At 48.6% G+C, this 16610-nt stretch overlaps 2 protein-coding genes across 12 annotated transcripts in view; both read right to left on the reverse strand.

Annotated features, from left to right (window-relative positions):
* The window catches only part of LOC135906620 (oxidative stress-induced growth inhibitor 2-like), a 280892-nt gene that overhangs the window by 170262 nt on the left and 94020 nt on the right, over positions 1-16610 (reverse strand). The window lies entirely within an intron of this gene.
* Positions 4359-6278, reverse strand: LOC135906606 (uncharacterized). Its single transcript, XM_065438058.1, has one exon. The coding sequence runs from the start codon at positions 6276-6278 to the stop codon at positions 4359-4361; it is 1920 nt and encodes a 639-aa protein (XP_065294130.1).

The following is a 16610-nucleotide window of genomic DNA, read 5'->3' on the forward strand; positions in this document are numbered from 1 at the left end:
AGAAAACTGATCCCTTTCAAAGCCGTCATAGCCACGTCTTTCATCTTGCTGACGGCGTCGGCAAAACCTGGAAATGTGGCCACGGATGCCGCAGTAGTAACAAACCGGTCGAGGTGGGCTCCATGCGTTATAAGACGGAACAGGCGATGGTCTTGCAGTGATAGGATTCAGGGACATGTGCGGTGCAGGTGCCTGTTGTGGTGGCTGCTGGGGGAGTGGCGCTATAGAGGCAACCTGAGCGTACGTTGGCGTATGGATAGGGTGCGGGCTCGTGATTTGCGGGCAGGTCACGGCAGCTAGCTCTTCCCTCACGATATGGCGTAGGCCGCCACCAGGAGGCGTCAGATGGACCTCAGGAGGGTTTGACGAAGCTTGGGCGTGCAGTTCCTCACGGATGATGGAGCGGATCAAAGCACGTAGCTCGCTGTCGTTGGACGCCTTGAAATCAGATGTGTCAGGGTGTAAGCGGAGCATATGAAGGTCATCGAGACGCTGACACGTACTGATGATGTCGGCGACGGTAGTGGGATTCAGCACTACAAGAGCATTGAATGCCGCAGTCCCAATACCCTTGAGCAGGTGGCGTACACGGTCACTCTCTGCCATCGAGGTGTTCACGCGGCGGCAGAGGGCGAGGACGTCCTCTATGTACGAAGTGTAGGACTCGCCTGAGTGCTGTACACGCTCAGCAAGCTTCTTCTTAGCGATATCGGAGCGGACAGACGAGTTTGCGAAAATCTGGCGTAGCTGGTTTTTAAAGATGCTCCAGTTGACCAAATCGAGCTCATGATTGTAAAACCATGTTTTCGCAACTCCGGTTAGGTAGAAGGCGACGTGAGCAAGTTTTGCTGATTCGTTCCAGTGGTTAAAGTCACTCACGCGCTCGTATAGCTCCAACCAGTCTTCAACGTCGTCACCTGGAAGCCCAGCAAATACCGGTGGATCCTTCTGAGGGGTGGTGACTGTCCAAGAAGGGGTTCCCGCAGGAGTCGGCAAGGTGGATGTCGTGGTACTGGTCTGCTGGTCTTGCGACATGGTCGAGTGCAGTTGGTAGAGGCGGCGACCCGAGCGGAGCTCCAGGGATGTAGCGTAGGTGAAGCTGGAGGGAGACCGGGAGCGAGAGGGCGAAGGGACCGGACAGCACACTCCACCACTTGTGAGACGAGGTTTAGGCAGCCAGTCTTTTCTTTATTCTCCCGAGACAGAGCCCCACCACCAGGTCCCAAAACGGTGATGATGAGTATGTACAGGTGAGAATATGAAGCGTATGAATAATGCTCACAATATATATATATATATATATATATATATATATATATATATATATATATATATATATATATATATATATATATATATATATATATATATATATATATCTGCTGGAATCCGGTATTGAATCCGATATTTGTTATGATTTGTAATTTAGATTTATGCCACAGGTTTCATGTATACCTTGAAAAGCTGTAGTGCATGCGTACATATACATGTTTGCCTGCTGTTGCGGCTCGAGGTGGCGTTTGGGCCAGGAATCCACCAAGCACATCAATGAGTACGTCCGGTAGTAGGAATGAAGGAAAAAGGGTTTATTTTACATTATTTACACTGGCTCCAGATAAGATATGCCATGTATGTTATTTCCCCTTTTTTCCTTCCTTATGCGTCCACTGTCAAATACAATCAGAGCTGGAGCCCTTGTCAAGCTTTAAAGCTTTAATAAAGCGGCTTTTTGCTCCGGTCCTGGCATTTCGTCTTTGTTAGCTGTAAGGACTGCATGCTAAATAAAGATAGTCACCGGTAATTAATTTATAATCAGCGGAGGCATGTCGGTGCGAACATCATTCCAAAATGATATACAGTGGCATGTTGCACAAATTCGTAGAGCCAGTAGGAATAAAAATACTGACGTATGTTCCCCCCCTTTGACTTCATCACCCAAGAATATTTTTCCGTTGCAGCTATTCTGCAGGACGGGCTGCCGCAGACAGGTCGGGAGTTCTAGGCTATTGACGTTGTACTAGCGAATACTCGGTCTCCGAAGATAAGTGTGAAAGAACGTCGATCGGCACCGTGATGTGGAAATCATGGCTGCCGGACCGATATGAAATTACACACAAGAAGCCACGACGCTACAATGTTTTTCTACGGCTGGTATGCGCCTCCTTCCCAAGCCGTCGGAGTAGCGCGTTCTCGCTCTTATATTTGGCTATATTTCTTCTGTTACACTGCTACACTATTAGGACGCACGCGTGAGCTTTATTTGACACGGCCTCAGAGACTGCGAAAATTGTTATCTTTATGGGTGTTCAAATTGTGAAATTTCCTAACCGAATCAAATACGAAGATTTGAGAAAACGACCTCCGAATATTTAATTTCTTATTTTATTTATATTCTTATGGACACAAAACTAAAGGTAGTTTCTTTCTTCATGGGCTCGCGTGCATGCCACATTTCCAGTCCTGCCCCTGTGCCACTGTCAGATTTGTAAATGCCGCAATCCCTCGTATGTTTACTCACGTTCTCGTATATTTGGTGCACTTCGGTTGCAAAGTCGGTAAGTTTTCTTCAGAGCATCCTCGGATAAAGGGAGTAGAAGCAGCTGAAATCGGATTCACCTAGAGAACAAAATGGCTTAAAGTTGGGAGTCGTGGCGTTAGGATGTGAAGCATATTTAATGCGATTAGCATTCGTAAGGTACTTCACGCGCTTTCAGGGGTCCGTCTGTCTGTCTTGTCTGTCTGTTTCCTGCCAACTTGGTTAACGTGGATTATCCGCGGTCTAATGGTTAGAACATCGGGCTGCTTCAAAATGCTTGAAACCATTTGTCGGGCCAACTTTGGTCAACTTCGCCACGCCAACTTGAGTTACTGGACAACTGCTCATGAGCCGCTGTCTCGATTGACTTCTTTCACCCTAACTTGGATCCCTGGATATGGAAACTCGGTATGTGCCAGACTTCAATGAACCTCTTTGTTGTCAATTTGAGTCACTGGGAATGTGCTACAGGGTATGTGGCGCTCTTCAATAAGCCTGTTTCACGCCAAGTTGGGTCACTAGCTATTAGTCACTGGATCATAACCTCCTTGCACTGGGTATGGGCCACTATTCGGTGAACCTTTTTGATGCCAACTTGAGTCAGTGAGCATGTATGTTCCACTGAGTATGTGGCTCTCTTCATCGACAAAACATAATCATTGAGCGTTCTTCGGTGCTGGGCGGAGTCAAACACGCGTCATATGTATTCAGGCAACCTTGTCTGTATATTACGTTCACACACACGCCACGTGGGTACTTCGCCGCGGCGGCGCTAGATGGCGGAGCGTGTTCAGATGGAAGCTCGAGAAAGCAGCCCGGCGTCACACATGCCTCATACATGACGCGGTTAGGCGGAATGCGAATCGTATTAACGTCGACATCCATCGTGAGATGGGTTCTGCCGGATTTTTATGTTGGGATGCGCATATCAACGAAGCATGATTACTATAAATCCCACCATTTGCTACACGCATAGTATTGACTATACGAATCATATTGACGAAGCACATTACTATAAATTCCATACACCCATTGAAATGCGGTACAGTTGACCCTCGAGGCTTTGTTCAAATGCACCGTAAACAACATACTCAACAGGCCGATGCAAACATAGCTGGGGTTTGGTGGCTAGGCGCACAGTGGCAGCAGGTCTTCTTTCCGTCCAACTAATTTTGATATGTATGTCCTAGTAGGCACACATACACAGCGACAGGGAGTAAACGACATGAAAGAGAGAGAAGTGTTTCATGAAAGGATAAGGAAAGGTTGACGCTGTTTTCTGCAGCCCTTGCGGGAGCACGGCTCAGCGTCAACAGGGGTGGGGGGGACAGTGGGAGCAAAGGAGATAGGAAAGTACGCCATGGCAGCGGCTGAGCAGGGTGGCAGGAAGAAAGGCCCAGTGGGTCCGGTAGGAGTGGTGATCTGGTGAAAGGCCAGGGGGCGGTGATCTAGCAGGAGCCAGATGGTTGGGGCAGGAAAAAGCGCGTTCCGGACGCGCTTTTTCCAGAGAAGTGGTTTTTGAAGGGGTAAGAAAAGGTTAACGCTGTTTTCTGCAGCCCTTGCGGGAGCACGGCTCAGCGTCAACGGGGGTGGGGGGGGGGGGGGATAGTGGGAGCAAAGGAGATAGGAGAGTAGAGGGTTAAAGGGGCGCCATGGCAGCGGCTGAGCAGTCCGGCAGGAAGGGCCCAGTGGGTCCGGTAGGATTGGTGATCTGGTGAAAGGCCAGGGGGCGGTGATCCAGCAGAAGCCAGATGATTGGGGCAGTTCGAGTAGCCTAGAGTGGTTTGGGTAGCCGTGAGGCTATCCGTCTTAGCAAAGAATCCTAGAGTCTCGCCGAGAGCCCCGACGAGTCGAGGTACTCGACGACACTCAGGAGGGCTGGTAGCTCGCTACGACCAGGGAAGAGGATGTCTTCCTGTCGTGTAGAAGGAAGCCCCAGTCGTCGGAACTCCTGCAGGAGACGGTCACGCTGCTGCAGGTAGGCAGGGCAGGCCAGCAGGAGGTGCTCCAGGGTCTCGGGGTCCCCACAGGAGGCACAGGCTGGAGAGGCGACGAGGCCGTGCCGGTGGCGGCGAGCACCCGTCCAACAGCAGCCAATCCTCAGTCGCAGAAGGAGGGAGGTCTCCCTGCGTGCGAGGCCGCGCTGTGGAAGTGGTCGCGGAGGGCGGCCCAAGGACATCCGCTTGTCCGGATGGCAGGCCAGCAGATGGCGCCGAAGCCTGTGGCATGTGAAATCACTGGCTGTCACTGCCAGGCTGGGCGGGACCACGCAGTGGTGGGCACGCTTTGCCAGTGCATCTGCTTCCTCGTTGCCCGGTATCCCTACGTGGGCTGGAAGCCAGTGCAGGGATACTGAGCAGCCCGCCTCCTGGAGCGCCATCAGCCTTGACGAGAGCAGGGCAACCCCGAGGCTGGCCCTTTCTGGCCTCTGCAGGCTGAGGAGTGCCGCCTTGGAGTCGCAGTAGATGGTCACTGGGGTCACTGGCAGCTCCTCTGCGAGTAAGTCCACAGCCAGGTGAAGGCCTGCTACCTCTGCCGCTGTTGAAGTCGCATGGTTGGGGAGGCGACACTGCTTGCTCCTCCCCAAAGCGGGCACCACGCAGGCCGCAGTCGACGAGCCTGTGTCCGGCATTACCGAGCCGTCAACGTAGATCTGCAGGTTTCCACCGTGGTCCTCATGCAGGAGGGAAGCAGCCGTCTGTTGAAGGGCACAAGTTGGGGAGCGCCGTTTGGAAACGCCGGGCAGCTCTGTGGTGATGGGTATGGGTGGTCTCTGGGGAGGAGGCAGTTGTGCGTTGTTCGCTGGAGGCCTCCCAATCACCTCTTCGTACAGCCCACAGAGTCTGCCCATCTGTGAATGGGGCCGCGAGCGCAGTCGGGAGAGCAGGGCACTGCCGTCTGGTCCATGGTGTAGGCGGTCAACATGGCGTAGCCCCTGCTGTAGGAGGAGGAGTGACAGGGGCCATGCTCCCGCCTCGGCCAAGGTTGCAGCGACTTGGGAGCTGCGGGGAGCGCCCAGGCAGAGCCTAATCGCGGCCCGATGCTGCAGCTCCAGCTTCTTGAGACGGGCTGGTGGTAGTGCCACGAGTGGGAGGGCGTACCGCAGGCGTGAGGTGGCTGCTGCATTGTACAGCCGTAGTGCCCATCCAGTGGTGCAGCCCTGTCCTCGGGCAAGAAGCTGGGAGACTGCCTTGCGGACTGGGAGGACCTGGACATGCAGGGTCTTGACAGCAGGCAGCCAGGACAGTCGGTGATCAATGCGCAGCCCCAGGTACGTCACTGCAGTGCTCCAGGGTAACTGGACGCCTTCCAGGTGCAGCCGGGGCGCTGTGCGGCGGGCGGCTGCTCTTGGGTGGAGCATCATGGCCTCCGTCTTCCTTGCCGAGATGGCAAGGCCAATGCTGCTCAGGTAAGCAGCGGCGGTGTCGAGAGCTCTTTGCAGGGCTGAGCGCGCGCTGCGGTGGTTGTGTGGTGGGCTTCGCACCCACAGGGCGATGTCGTCCGCGTAGATGGAGGCACTCACCGGATAGTCGGGGTCGATCGGCAGGGCAGCAGGAAGCCGGGCCAGGGCCAGGTTGAATAGGAAAGGGCTCACCACTGACCCTTGTGGCACGCCCGCTGCCACCGGCCGAGGGGAGCTCTTCGATTGGCCCACACGTACCCTGAGAGTGCGTTCCTCTAGGAAATCCTGAAATTTCACTCTGCACTGAAATGACTCGAAATTGCCCCTCGAAATATACATTTCTGCCCTTCCAATGTCCACGGGCGCAGCAGGTTTTAACTGTTCCTCTTCTCAGGAACATATGAATACATTGTTGAGCCAGAGGATTCGCCACGCTGTTTGGAGAAATGACTGCTCACCTTCTCTCCACTGACGTCTCAAGGACGACTGCGCCAGACTTTTCCCGACTCGTTCCCGTGGGAAAGGAATGCGAACTATTCGCCTATACTGTGACTAAACTGCCAAATATTGCCACCCGTCAAGCACTCCTTCCACCTGAACCCTACCGCTCTCGTCCGCAGAAGCGTGCACGCGATGAAGGGGCTTTAGTTTCACCGAACGAAGCAATAGCGTGGGGAGAGAGCAGCAGCAGGCCATGGCAGCGGCCTGCTCAGCCGCTGCCATGGCGACCCTTTAACCCTCTACTCTCCTATCTCCTTTGCTCCCACTATCCCCCCCCCTCCCACCCCCGTTGACGCAGAGCCGTGCTCCCGCAAGGGCTGCAGAAAACAGCGTCAACCTTTCCTTACCCCTTCAAGAACCACTTCTCTAAAAAAAAAAGTAAATATTAACTCTCATGTTGCAAATCGATGTAAAGCGAAACTTTAATGAAGCAGTTAGTTGAATGCAAGAAAACGAGATACACAAAATTTAATGATTTATTTTGTAATCTTATACAATATCCTTTAATGTGAAGGTTTATGCACTACGCCATTCCCAAGCTAAGCCGTAATGTGGAAACACCAGTTCAGGCTCTTGCACACTGTGAGTCGTCGACGCAGTGATGTCACGGGGACCAAGTCGATGTCTAACTATATTTGGGGATTCTACATGTCTTATGTCTCAGTGGGACATACCTACACTGCGGGATGGGCCGATAGTTAGCTCATGCCCTGTCGCACATACCCAAATGGTCCTAGGTATGGGTAGCCCAAATTTAAGAAATTTAGCTCAATCAATGGAGCTGTTGAATATCGCTCGATATTCCACTAAGAGGTGCGTGTGAACCGACACTCTTTGTGCAGGTTTTACGTCATGATTTATTTTTGTCAGGCGACAAACTCACAATGTACGGGACGGATTCATAAGAAATTGCCGAAGGGAAACATGTGGAAACATGTGCCGAAAACCAACCCACACAGGCCGCTATCTTCATTTCCAATCCGACCATCCGGCAAACCACAAGGCGTCTGTTGTAAATTCTTTATTCAAACGAGCCGAAACTCATTCCTCATCGGAATCGGATCTAAAGAAAGAAAAGAGAATGGTTCTCAACGAACTTAAGAGGAATGGCTACACAGATGACTTCATTCGAAAAACAACCAGACGACAAAAAAGAAGAAGCAAAATGCGGGACCTCCAGCTGTTGACTTCTCCCCAACCCCAGAAGCGAGTGTCCATCCCGTACATCAGAGGTACCAGCGAAGCGCTCAGCCGAATATTAAAAAAAGAAGGCCCCAAAGTGGCGCACAAACCAATAAACACTTTCAATATCCTCTTCCCTAAACCAAAAGATCGTCCACCTAAAGAAAAAGCTCAAGGCGTCGTCTACAAAATCAGTTGTGCCGACTGTCCGCCGTCGTACATCGGCACAACTAAAATCTAAAAAAAAGGATCAGTCAACACGAGAGCGACGTCAGGACATTCAACCGTATTCGCAGCGCTGTCGCTGAACACTCTGAAGACGCCGACCACAAAATTGCTTTCAAGGAAACCGAAATCCTTCAAACAGAAATGAACTGGCGAAAGAGACTACTACTGGAGTTATGGCACATTCAGAATACGGGGAATAACATAAACCGCGTGAAGGGCAACCTACCCTCGGTGTATGTCCATGGCCTTGGCGACATGACGAAAAGAAGAAAAGGACGCACAGCCAGATAGACTCCCGCTTGTTTCACCAACACAGAACGTCGGCGCGACCCTGTAACCTCCCCTCCCCCCCCACCTCCCATCAAGGGCACCTTCGTGAGCACTCACCCCAGCACCGGTCATCCCAGCACCATGGAAGCGGTCAACAACACACACCCCCTTTCCTTTTGTTCCCCCCACCTTTCCGTCTGTGAAGTGTCTCCCCACCTCCCGTGTTCCCTCACCCCTCCTTTCTTCAAAAAAGACGCTTTAAAAGCGGCACACCGCCCCCCGGAAGAACAACCCCCTGAAGAAGGAGCCGAATGGGCTCCGAAACGTCGGGCTAATAAAATTCAGTAATTTGGTTGGAGTCAGTCTCAAGTTCTAAACATGTGCTTGCACTCTAGGGTCACAATTCAGTTGGTAGCTTATTACTTTTTTGCACCACAGGTTTATTCTATTGCTCGCAATGTTGCTTGGCAACACTAATGCGAATGCAGCCGGGAGCTGTAGGGTTTCTTAAGAAGGCTTAGAGATCGCAGTGAAAGTTTTTTTTTTTTTTCGGCCGCAGCGTATGACACGTATTGTGCAATAACCATAAGCTCATTAAATATCCACAACTCACCTTAACTTTTCAACTGCTCAATTGCCAAACGTTCAAGTAGTTTATGTAGATATTGTTCATGATACCACCCCATCAACTACAGCCAAAAGACGTTCGGGGAAACACGTTTGCCTTCTCCGCATTATTATTCCAAAAAGTGTATTCTCGAAGTGCGCTATAACGGGTTTTGGATAAGATGTTTACCCTATCATTCCTAAAAGTCTTTTATCAAAAATTTCTGGCTCTCCGTAATCGACACTAGATGTGAACATGAAATGACAACTGGAAAAGCAGATTGTTCGGAGATGATACTAGCCACAATATTAAAATGGGTGTAGTGCATGTTCGCAACGGCACACCCCGCCACACCGCACAACGCCATACTGTGCACTGGTCCATATGGACGCTGCCCAGCTAGAAAAAGAAAACCGGCTGAATGCAGAATGACAGGCAGCGAAAGACGCCAGCGAAACCGAGCGCGCCGCCCAGCTACAAGAAGAAAACCGCCTGGAGGAGGCGCCACGCAGCGTGATCTCTTGAGTTAAGGGGAAGAAAGATAGAATTGACTCGTATCGACCGTTCACCATTACATAGGTAATATACCGGCTAGCAATGCAGGCAATCAAATTAAAGCTTCAAGTATGGGCAGGGAATAATGACATTTTGGGAGAACTTCAGAATGGCTTCAGTATAGGTCCAAAAACAAGAAAGGGGCTGGCAGATGGAATGGCACACTGTGGTATAAACTTTTTTAAAACAGGGTTGAAGTGCCTCAGACAGGCTGGCCAACGTTTCGATAGGTGGACCTATCTTCGTCAAAGGCGGCCTCGTCATCCTCGGCGTGTTAGTTTTAAAGGGTTAGTGTAGTGACGTCACGTGCGGGTGTTGTCGCTGGCGGCTGGTTTTAAAGGTAGGCAGTATAGGTAGGCGTTTGGATGACAACTTATTTGTTCTTACTCAGTGTATTGAAATATCAAAAGTAGAAAGCAGACGAAGAGAAGAAAAGAAGATATATGTGGCCGTTTTAGACATTACAGGAGCCTATCACAACGTAGACCGTATAATTTTGTGGGATATTCCGGAAGGCGAAGGCTTAGGTGACGATTGTCTACAGCTTTTGAGAGAGATTTACCTAGAAAATACCGTTTGCGTTGAATTGGAAGGGATGAGGAGCGAGGAGAAAGTTCATATCAACAAGGGACCGAGGCAGGAGTGCCCTTTATCCCCGCTGCTGTTTATGATGTACGTGGTGAGGATAGAGAGGGCCGCTAGAAGGAAGTAATATCGGCTTTAATCTGTCATACAAACAGGCGCGTACAGTAGTAGAGCAGCAGCCTCCAGGTTTATCTTATGCGGACGACATTGTGTTGCTCGCTAACAAGCAAAGTGATTTGCAACGTCTGGCTAATATCTGTGGACAGGAAGGCAACAATTTAGGCTTGAAATTTAGTGTTAGAAAATCAGGTATTATGGTATTCAATTAAAACAGTGAACAGACAGTGGCGATACAGGGCCAGGAAATACCTCGGGTAACAGAATATAAATACCTTGGCATATGGATAAGCGAAGGCAATAGATATATGGAAACGCAGAAAAAAACAAACAATAACAGTGAAGGGGAAGAGAAATTGGGGCAGCCATAATGAAGCCCATAGCGCTATGGGGATACAATATGTACGATGTGCTCCCAGGTATGTAGAAAGGTGTAATGGTTCCAGGACCTACTTTTGGCAATGCGGTTGTCTGCTTTAAATCAGGGGTACAATCAGGACTCGATGGGAACCAAAGGTCAGTGGGTCGCCTCGCATTGGGTGCTCACGGGAAGGCTACAAATGAAGCTGTGAAGGTGATATGGGCTGGACTAGTTTTGAAGTGAGGGAAGCTCGCAGTGAACAAGGGACTGAGGAAGGGGTGCATTTATCCCCACTGCTGTTTGTGATGTACATGACGATGATGGAGAGGGTGCTAGAAGGAAGTAATATCGGCTGTAATCGGGAACAATAGTAGAGCAGCAGTTTCCAGGTTTATTTTATGCGGACGACATTGTGTTGCTAGCTAACAAGCAAAGTGATTTGCAACGTCTGGCTAATATCTGTGGACAGGAAGGCAACAATTTAGGCTTGAAATTTAGTGTTAGGAAATCAGGTATTATGGTATTCAATGAAAACAGTGAAAAGACAGTGGCGATACAGGGCCAGGAAATACCTCGGGTAACAGAATATAAATACCTTGGTATATGGATAAGCGAAGGCAATCGATATATGGAAACGTAGGGAAAAAAACAATAACAGTGAAGGGGAAGAGAAATGCAGCCATAATGAAGCACAGAGCGCTACGGGGATACAATAGGTACGAGGTGCTCCGAGGTATGTGGAAAGGTGTAATGGCTCCAGGACCTACTTTTGGAAATGCGGTTGTTTGCTTTAAATCAGGGGTATAATCAGGACTCGATGGGAACCAAAGGTCAGTGGGTCGCCTCGCATTGGGTGCTCACGGGAAGGCTACAAATGAAGCTGTGAAGGTGATATGGGCTGGACTAGTTTTGAAGTGAGGGAAGCTCGCAGTAAAATTGACTATGAAGAACGACTGAGGAATATGGAAGAAAGTAAATGGACTGGGAGAGTGTTGAGGTATCTGTACAGAAAAAACATTGATTCACAGTGGAGGAAGAGAACTAGGAAGCTTACTAGCAAGAATGCGGCCTGTTGGGTGGGCAACACAGCAACAAAGAACGTCAAGCGGAAAGTCAAGAGGCTGAAATAAACTCATAGGTGGCGGCAATGGAAAAGAAACCTGCCATGAGTAACTACTTAGGAGGAAAACACGAAATCAGGAAAGAAACAATTTATGATAACTCAAAGGGAAGCTCACTACTTTTCGAAACGAGATCAGGATGCCTTAGAATACGCACCTATAAAGCGAGATATAAGAAGGCAGGAGAAGCATGTGCTTGCTGCGGTAAAGCTAGGGAAACTATGGAGCATGTTTTATTAATGTGAAGACGTCTACCCAGCGGTCGATTTATGCACCACTGGCCTCCTTGAAGCCCTTGGGTTCAGCGAGAGCAGTTGAAAAGTAAACATGTCCGCAATAGGGATTAGTAAGAGGCGATTGGAGGATTGGTGGAAGAAAAGTAGGGAAACGACAAAAACGGAGACGTACAAAAGCACAGTTCGCAATAGGGGATCAGAAAATTTGGTTGTGGGAATTCAACGTGTTTTTTTTCCCTCTTTTTATCGTTTAACCTAGGTAGGACATTAGACTGCATAACAGCAAGAGCTTGGTGGCGCAACCGACCACCCCGTTCCAAAGGGGACGCTCATAACATCCTTCCACCCATATTGAGGCGACGCAAGACCCGCGCCGTGCAACTGACGCACCGGTGACGTTCAAAGAAGCACAGGCAACCCTGTATCAGCGCCAATTATCCTTTAAACTAATTACTAGAAGTCTTGTACTGCAATTTACGATATGTAGCCGGTAACCTTTAAGGGTATAACCACTTGACAACAGTTTCGAGATGTGCGTTCCCACAGTATGCGGCGAAATGCATTAGTGTTCCAGTAACTTTCGAGTTTCAATGCATAGAAAGGCGTTTTCTCAACAAAGGCAGTGGAAAAACAGTACATCTATAAGACAAGTTTGACTGCGCTTAACTCAAAACTGGTACTAGATTTAAAATTCGCTCAAAGTGGAAGTGCCTTGTGCAGTCACTGACTTTAGTTGGTGTATTGCAATATGTGCGCAAAATTAGTTCAAACGTAAATGATATTGCGCGACAAAAAAAACGGCACGGACGTAAGACGACACACCAAGCGCAAACTTTCAACCAAGTTTTTTGTGCCACTGCGTAGATTTTATACATGGGAGGCAGTGTAGACCGCGCATGCGCTTACAAGAAAATGAAGTGCGAATTCATGTAACATAGTTACGAGTCATGTGATGCCGCCTCCAAGAAACTTAATTATTTTTCTGTGAGAGCCAGAGACGGGAAGCTAACAACGATCATCTGCGCTTCAGATATTTCATGGATGAGCTGCCTGCTGCCACGGGAAACAATCGCGCATTGATCCTCAAGAGGTTTGCATCCATGATCGCGACAGTGGATCGCCAAGAAACCACCAGAGCCGTTTTTTACATTGTTGCTGTGTTCGCGGAGCCGATAATTGAGGCAACGCCCAGTTTGTCCGATACATTTCTTCCCACATGAAAACGGGCGGTTGTATACCACCCGGTGGACACACTCGACCAACTTTTGCGGTGATTCTCTCTGCACTTATCGGAAGGGACGGTATTTGGATCCGTCAGCCTGCAAAGCCTGCCGAGTTTGTTGGGAGCAGAAAAAACAACTCTTACATTCGCCCTTTGGGCCATCTTTTTCAAGTTATGGGATATCCCGTGCATGTAAGGTATGACACTTACTTTAGGGCGTATGCCGGGAGGGGCATCGGCAACTGACTTCTGCGTGCTGGATCGCGCTTCTCTTAAAATGCTTTCGGCGACAGACACTAGCAATATCCAGCCAAGCACAAACGTAGAATTTGCCTTCCAAAGCTTACGTCCACTACATAACAGCAAGACTTGCTAAGGGCATTCTTGAAGCACAAACTGATAATGGCCCGCTTAACAAACTTAGAATGACAAAATAAGTTTCTTGGAGGCGGCATCACATGACTCGTAACTATGTTACATGAATTCGCACTTTATTTTCTTGTAAGCGCAAGCGCGGTCTACACTGCCTCCCATCTATGAAATCGACGCAGTGGCACAATAAACTTCGTTGAAAGTTTGCACTTGGTGTGTCGTCTTCTCTCACGTCCGTGTCGTATTTTTGTCGCGCAATATCATTTAAGTAATGGATTACCAACTTGCCTGGAATGCTGCTCTCATTAGTTCAAGCGATGATCAGCGAAAATTTTGATTAGCCATTTATGCGCATTGATTTCCAGTGTAAGTAGTCTATACATTCCCGCGTATTCCAGTTCAATAAGTGGACTCGTGATAAATGCCACGGGCGATTTAAAAAAGAATTATGTTAACGTTAAAATATATAGATACCGGGTGTTTTATTTTAACGTTAACATATTTTTTAAAAATCGCCCGAAGACATCTAACGAAAGGAAAAGGATAAAAAAAAACATATGGCATATCCTCCATAGCAGTTAGCATAAAACAGAGGTATTGTTACGTCTTAACACGACAAAGGGCCTTAGACGATTACCACGAAGCAACCCCACCCATTCATCATCGCATACCCAGAAGTCAACGCAGCGTTGACACCGACGCTTGACGCGTCCACAAAATCCCCTCTACCAGCACCTGCAAGCTGAACTAATGATGAAAAGGGCCGACGTCCAATGCTACCGTGGGAATGGCTTCGACCTCGCATTCCCAGATTGCTACACGCTTGCTAAACATGCGGGGACATAGCACTATCGGAGGCGGAATTCGACGGAACGGTGTGAATTCATGGACGGGAATATATATATATATATATATATATATATATATATATATATATATATATATATATTTCTACAATTTTTTATCGTGATCTGTAATTTAGACTTATGCCACAGGTTTCATGTATACCTTGAAAAGCTGTAGTGCATGCGTACATATACATGTTTGCCTACTGTTGCGGCTCGAGGTGGTGTTTGGGCCAGGAATCCACCAAGCACATCAATGAGTACGTCCGGTAGTAGGAATGAAGGAAAAAGGGTTTATTTTACATTATTTACACTGGCTCCAAAGCCCCCTTCATGTAAGAGCATATTAAACTCGAGTTGACATCAGGACACGTCATCTCTCTTCCTGCACGAAAGGAATCTCCTTTTAATACCGTCCCCTTCCCTAGGCGACTAGACTAGGGGATCTGATGGCTGTATCGCGGCCAATCATCATTGTCGGGTCGGTCGCAATATCCCGTCCATGATATCGCAGCGTTCCACCGAACTTCGCCTGCGATGGTGCTAAATATGTCCCCGCATATTTAGCAAGCGTATAGTAATCTGGGAATGCGAGGTTGAAGCCGTTCCCACGGTAGCATTCGACGCTGGCCCTTTTCATCATTAGTTCAGGTTTTCAGGTGCAGGAGGAGGGGCTTTTGTGGACCCGTCGAGCGACGGTGTCAACGGTGCGTTGACTTCGGGATATGCGCTGATGAATGGGTGGGGTTGCTTCGCGGTAATCGTCTATTTAATGCCCTTGGTCGTGTTAAACGTAACAATACCTTTGTTTTATACTAATTGCTATGGAAGATATGCCGTGTATGTTTTTTTCCCCCTTTCTTCCTTCCTTATGTGTCCACTGTCAAATACAGTCAGAGATGGAGGCCTTGTCAAGCTTTAATAAACCGGCTTTTTGCTCCGGTCCTGGCATTTCGTCTTTGTTAGCTGTAAAGATTGCATGCGAAATAAAGATAGTCACCGGTAATTAATTTATATTCAGCGGAGGTATGTCGGTGCGAACACCATTCCAAAATGCTATACAGAGGCATGTTGCACAAATTCGTAAAGCCACTAGGAATAAAAATAGTGACGTATGTTTCCCCCCCTTTGACTTCATCACACAAGAATATCTTTCCGTTGCGACTATTCTGCAGGACGGGCTGCCGCAGACAGGTTGGGAGTTCTAGGCTATTCACGTTGTACTACCGAATAGACAAGCGAGAGTTGCGTTTACTCGGTCGCCGAAGAAACGTGTGAAAGAACGTCGATCGGCACCGTGATGTGGAAGTCATGGCTGCCGGAACGATATGAAATTACACACAAGAAGCCACGACGCTACAATGTTTTTCTACGGGTAGTGTGCGCCTCCTTCCCAAGCCGTCGGAGTAGCGCGTTCTCGCTCTTATATTTGGCTATATTTCTTCTGTTACACTGCTACACTATTAGAACGCACGCGTGAGCTTTATTTGACACGGCCTCAGAGACTGCGAAAACTATGTTATCTTTATGGGTGTTCAAATCGTGAAATTTCCTAACCGAATCGAATACGAAGATTCGAGAAAACGTCCTCCGAATATTTAATTTCCTATTTTATTGAAATTCTTATGGACACAAAACTAAGGGTAGTTTCTTTCTTCATTGGCTCGGCCGTGTATGCCAAATTTCCAGTCCTGCCCCTGTGCCACTGTCAGATTTGTAAATGCCGCAATCCCTCGTATGTTTACTCACGTTCTCGTATATTTGGTGCACTTCGGTTGCAAAGTCGGTAAGTTTTCTTCAGAGCATCCTCGGATAAAGGGAGTAGAAGCAGCTGAAATCGGATTCACCTAGAGAACAAAATGGCTTAAAGTTGGTAGTCGTGGCGTTAGGATGTGAAGCATATTTAATGCGATTAGCATTCTTAAGGTACTTCACACGCTTTTAGGGGTCCGTCTGTCTGTCTGTCTGTCTGTCGGTCTGTTTCCAGCTAACTTGGTTAACGTAGGTTATCCGCGGTCTAATGGTTAGAACATCAGGCTGCTTCAAAATGCTTGAAACCATTTGTCGGGCCAACTTTGGTCAACTTCGCCACGCCAACTTGAGTTACTGGACAACTGCTCATGAGCCGCTGTCTCGATTGACTTCTTTCACCCTAACTTGGATCCCTGGATATGGAAACTCGATATGTGCCAGACTTCAATGAACCTCTTTGTTGTCAATTTGAGTCATTGGGAATGTGCTACAGGGTATGTGGCGCTCTTCAATAAGCCTGTTTCACGCCAAGTTGGGTCACTAGCTATTAGTCACTGGATCATAACCTCCTTGCACGGGGTATGTGCCACTATTCGGCAAACCTCTTTGACGCCAACTTGGGTCGCTGGATATGTATGTGCCAATGGGTATGTGGCTCTCTTCATCGACAAAACAAAATAATCATTGAGAGTTCTTCGGTGCTGGGCGGAGTCAAAC

The sequence above is a fragment of the Dermacentor albipictus genome, chromosome 1, assembly GCF_038994185.2.
Source record: "Dermacentor albipictus isolate Rhodes 1998 colony chromosome 1, USDA_Dalb.pri_finalv2, whole genome shotgun sequence".
In the NCBI taxonomy this organism is placed as follows: Eukaryota; Metazoa; Arthropoda; class Arachnida; order Ixodida; family Ixodidae; genus Dermacentor; species Dermacentor albipictus.